Source organism: Aplysia californica, unplaced genomic scaffold (genome assembly GCF_000002075.1).
Source record: "Aplysia californica isolate F4 #8 unplaced genomic scaffold, AplCal3.0 scaffold00111, whole genome shotgun sequence".
Taxonomy (NCBI): Eukaryota; Metazoa; Mollusca; class Gastropoda; order Aplysiida; family Aplysiidae; genus Aplysia; species Aplysia californica.
Genome location: NW_004797381.1, coordinates 637,711 through 639,693, shown reverse-complemented (window position 1 = coordinate 639,693; position 1,983 = coordinate 637,711). Strand labels below are relative to the sequence as shown.

General features: G+C 42.3%; 1 protein-coding gene across 1 annotated transcript in view; it reads left to right on the top strand.

The window, feature by feature from the left end:
• Positions 1–1,022: 1,022 nt before the first annotated feature.
• Positions 1,023–1,983, top strand: part of LOC101857556 — a gene marked incomplete at its 3' end in the record, with an annotated part of 15,063 nt that continues 14,102 nt past the window's right edge. The window contains 1 exon segment of the mRNA XM_013081020.2: positions 1,023–1,147. Within this exon segment, the coding sequence (XP_012936474.2) occupies positions 1,072–1,147 (76 nt within the window).

Below are 1,983 nucleotides of genomic sequence, written 5' to 3'. Positions count from 1 at the left end.
CACACACACACACACACACACACACACACACACGCACACAAATACACTCACATATACGCATACACACAAACGAACACTTACATACACACCTAGGAACACTCACTCACACGTGTACGTCTCCTTACATCTCCGTGAAGATAAAAATCGCCGGCCACCAAAACGTCTAAATTGAGACAGGAAGAAAATAATATGACTTCTTATTATTATGTTTTGCGGAATGATGAAATAGAACTTTTATTTTTGTTGACCAGTCTGTGCAGTAGCTTATATCGGTATCGGCTGTGTAACAGCGTTTTTGGTGCAGTGGTTAGGATTTCCACCTTTGCACGAGGACGTAGTTTCGTATCCGGTGCAGGGAAGTCTTTTTATCGAGCACATTGTACCTCTGTCTGTAGGGATGTGGTCGTATTTCACACAGAAAAGTTTGCGCTGACACTCTTGGTCAAAGCAGACCGAATCTTAAAGATCTTAATATCGTCGGCGGGGGCATAAAAAAAATATAATCGGTGGCTCCTCTGTATATCCCTTATAAGTCTTATGTGTTTTTTGGAGAATGTGTAGGGAAAGAGTGAAGAGAGAATGAGAGCAGGAGGGGAAAGGAGAGAGGGAAGAGAGAGAGAGAGGAGAGAGAGAGAGAGAGAGAGGGGGAGAGAGAGAAAGAGAGAGAGGAGAGAGACAGACAGACAGACAGACAGACAGACAGACAGACAGACAGACAGACAGACAGACAGAGAGCTAGAGAAATAAAGAGAGAGAGAGACAGGGAGAGAGACAGAGAGAGAGAGAACGATAGAGAGAGGCACACCACGACAGAGGGACGGGGTAAAAAGGGAGGGTGCTTAAATCGTCAGTAAATCTATTATATATCCTTCTTTCTATGTTTGAACTAGCTATGCTCACGGTGCTTCGGACACATGGGTGATCCAGTGTGATAAAGGTGTAAAACTTTATATACATTCAACAACATTATTGTTGACTCCTCTGTGTAACCATCCCTACATTACCCTCTCTCTTCCAGCTATGCTCAGGGCGTTTCTGCAAACTTGGTGCCTAGCTCTCGTGTGCTTTGTGATGACAGCCTCCGCCCTCTACCTGCCCGCTCTCTCTGACCGGGTGCCGCAGTTGCACAATATCGTGCATTCCCTAGGTGAGTTTGATTCGTATCTTTATGTTTCTGTGTGATTGAAAAAAGCCCGATTTATTTAATCAATCACGTTTTAAAAAAAAAAATTCTTTAAAGTTTCATTCAATAAATTTAATTCAACATTGGTTCATTTTCTTCCTAATTTTTGGGATGAGGATAGAAGGACAGAGGAGAGGGGTGGTAGAAAATATGACTTGTATTCTTTCTTTGCTTTTGAAAAAAAAAGGGGGAGGGGTGCGCTGTAGAAAGAGTGGGTGTAAAAAAGGGTGGGTTAGAAAAAGAGGGGGTCGGCTGATTAAATCAGTTCTACATCAGTGTTTTTTGTATACTATTTTTTAATTAGTCGCCAATGGTTGTTTTCATTCAGCTCAACATTCAGTTGCATTTGCTGACCATTGGAGTGTATTACTTGTAGGTCCTACTTCTTTCTTTTTTCGTCCGTTTGTTTCTGGTTGATTTTTTTGCTTGTTACGAGCACCAAGCTGCTGTTATTGTGTTCATGTGTTCCTCTTGCTGTACACACAGGAGAAACCAGGCCTATTTTATTCAATTCCTTCTTAGAAAGGAGAGTGGAGTTGGTGTGGGAGCTCGTCAAATGCAGCAACAAAAATAGCATAATAGATCACTTGGCACTTATCGTATATGTGTGTTTTTGTTTTTGTTTTTGTTTTTGTTTTGTTGTTGCTGATTTATTGTGGGGGAGGGGGCGGGCGGGGTGGTGGGAGGTCGTGTGTGTTTTGGGCGGGGTTTTGTCATAATATATTATGTATGTGTATGTGTTTGTATATGTTTATGTGGGCGGTATGTTTAAGGTGAGGTGGATGAGGTTGGATGCGGGG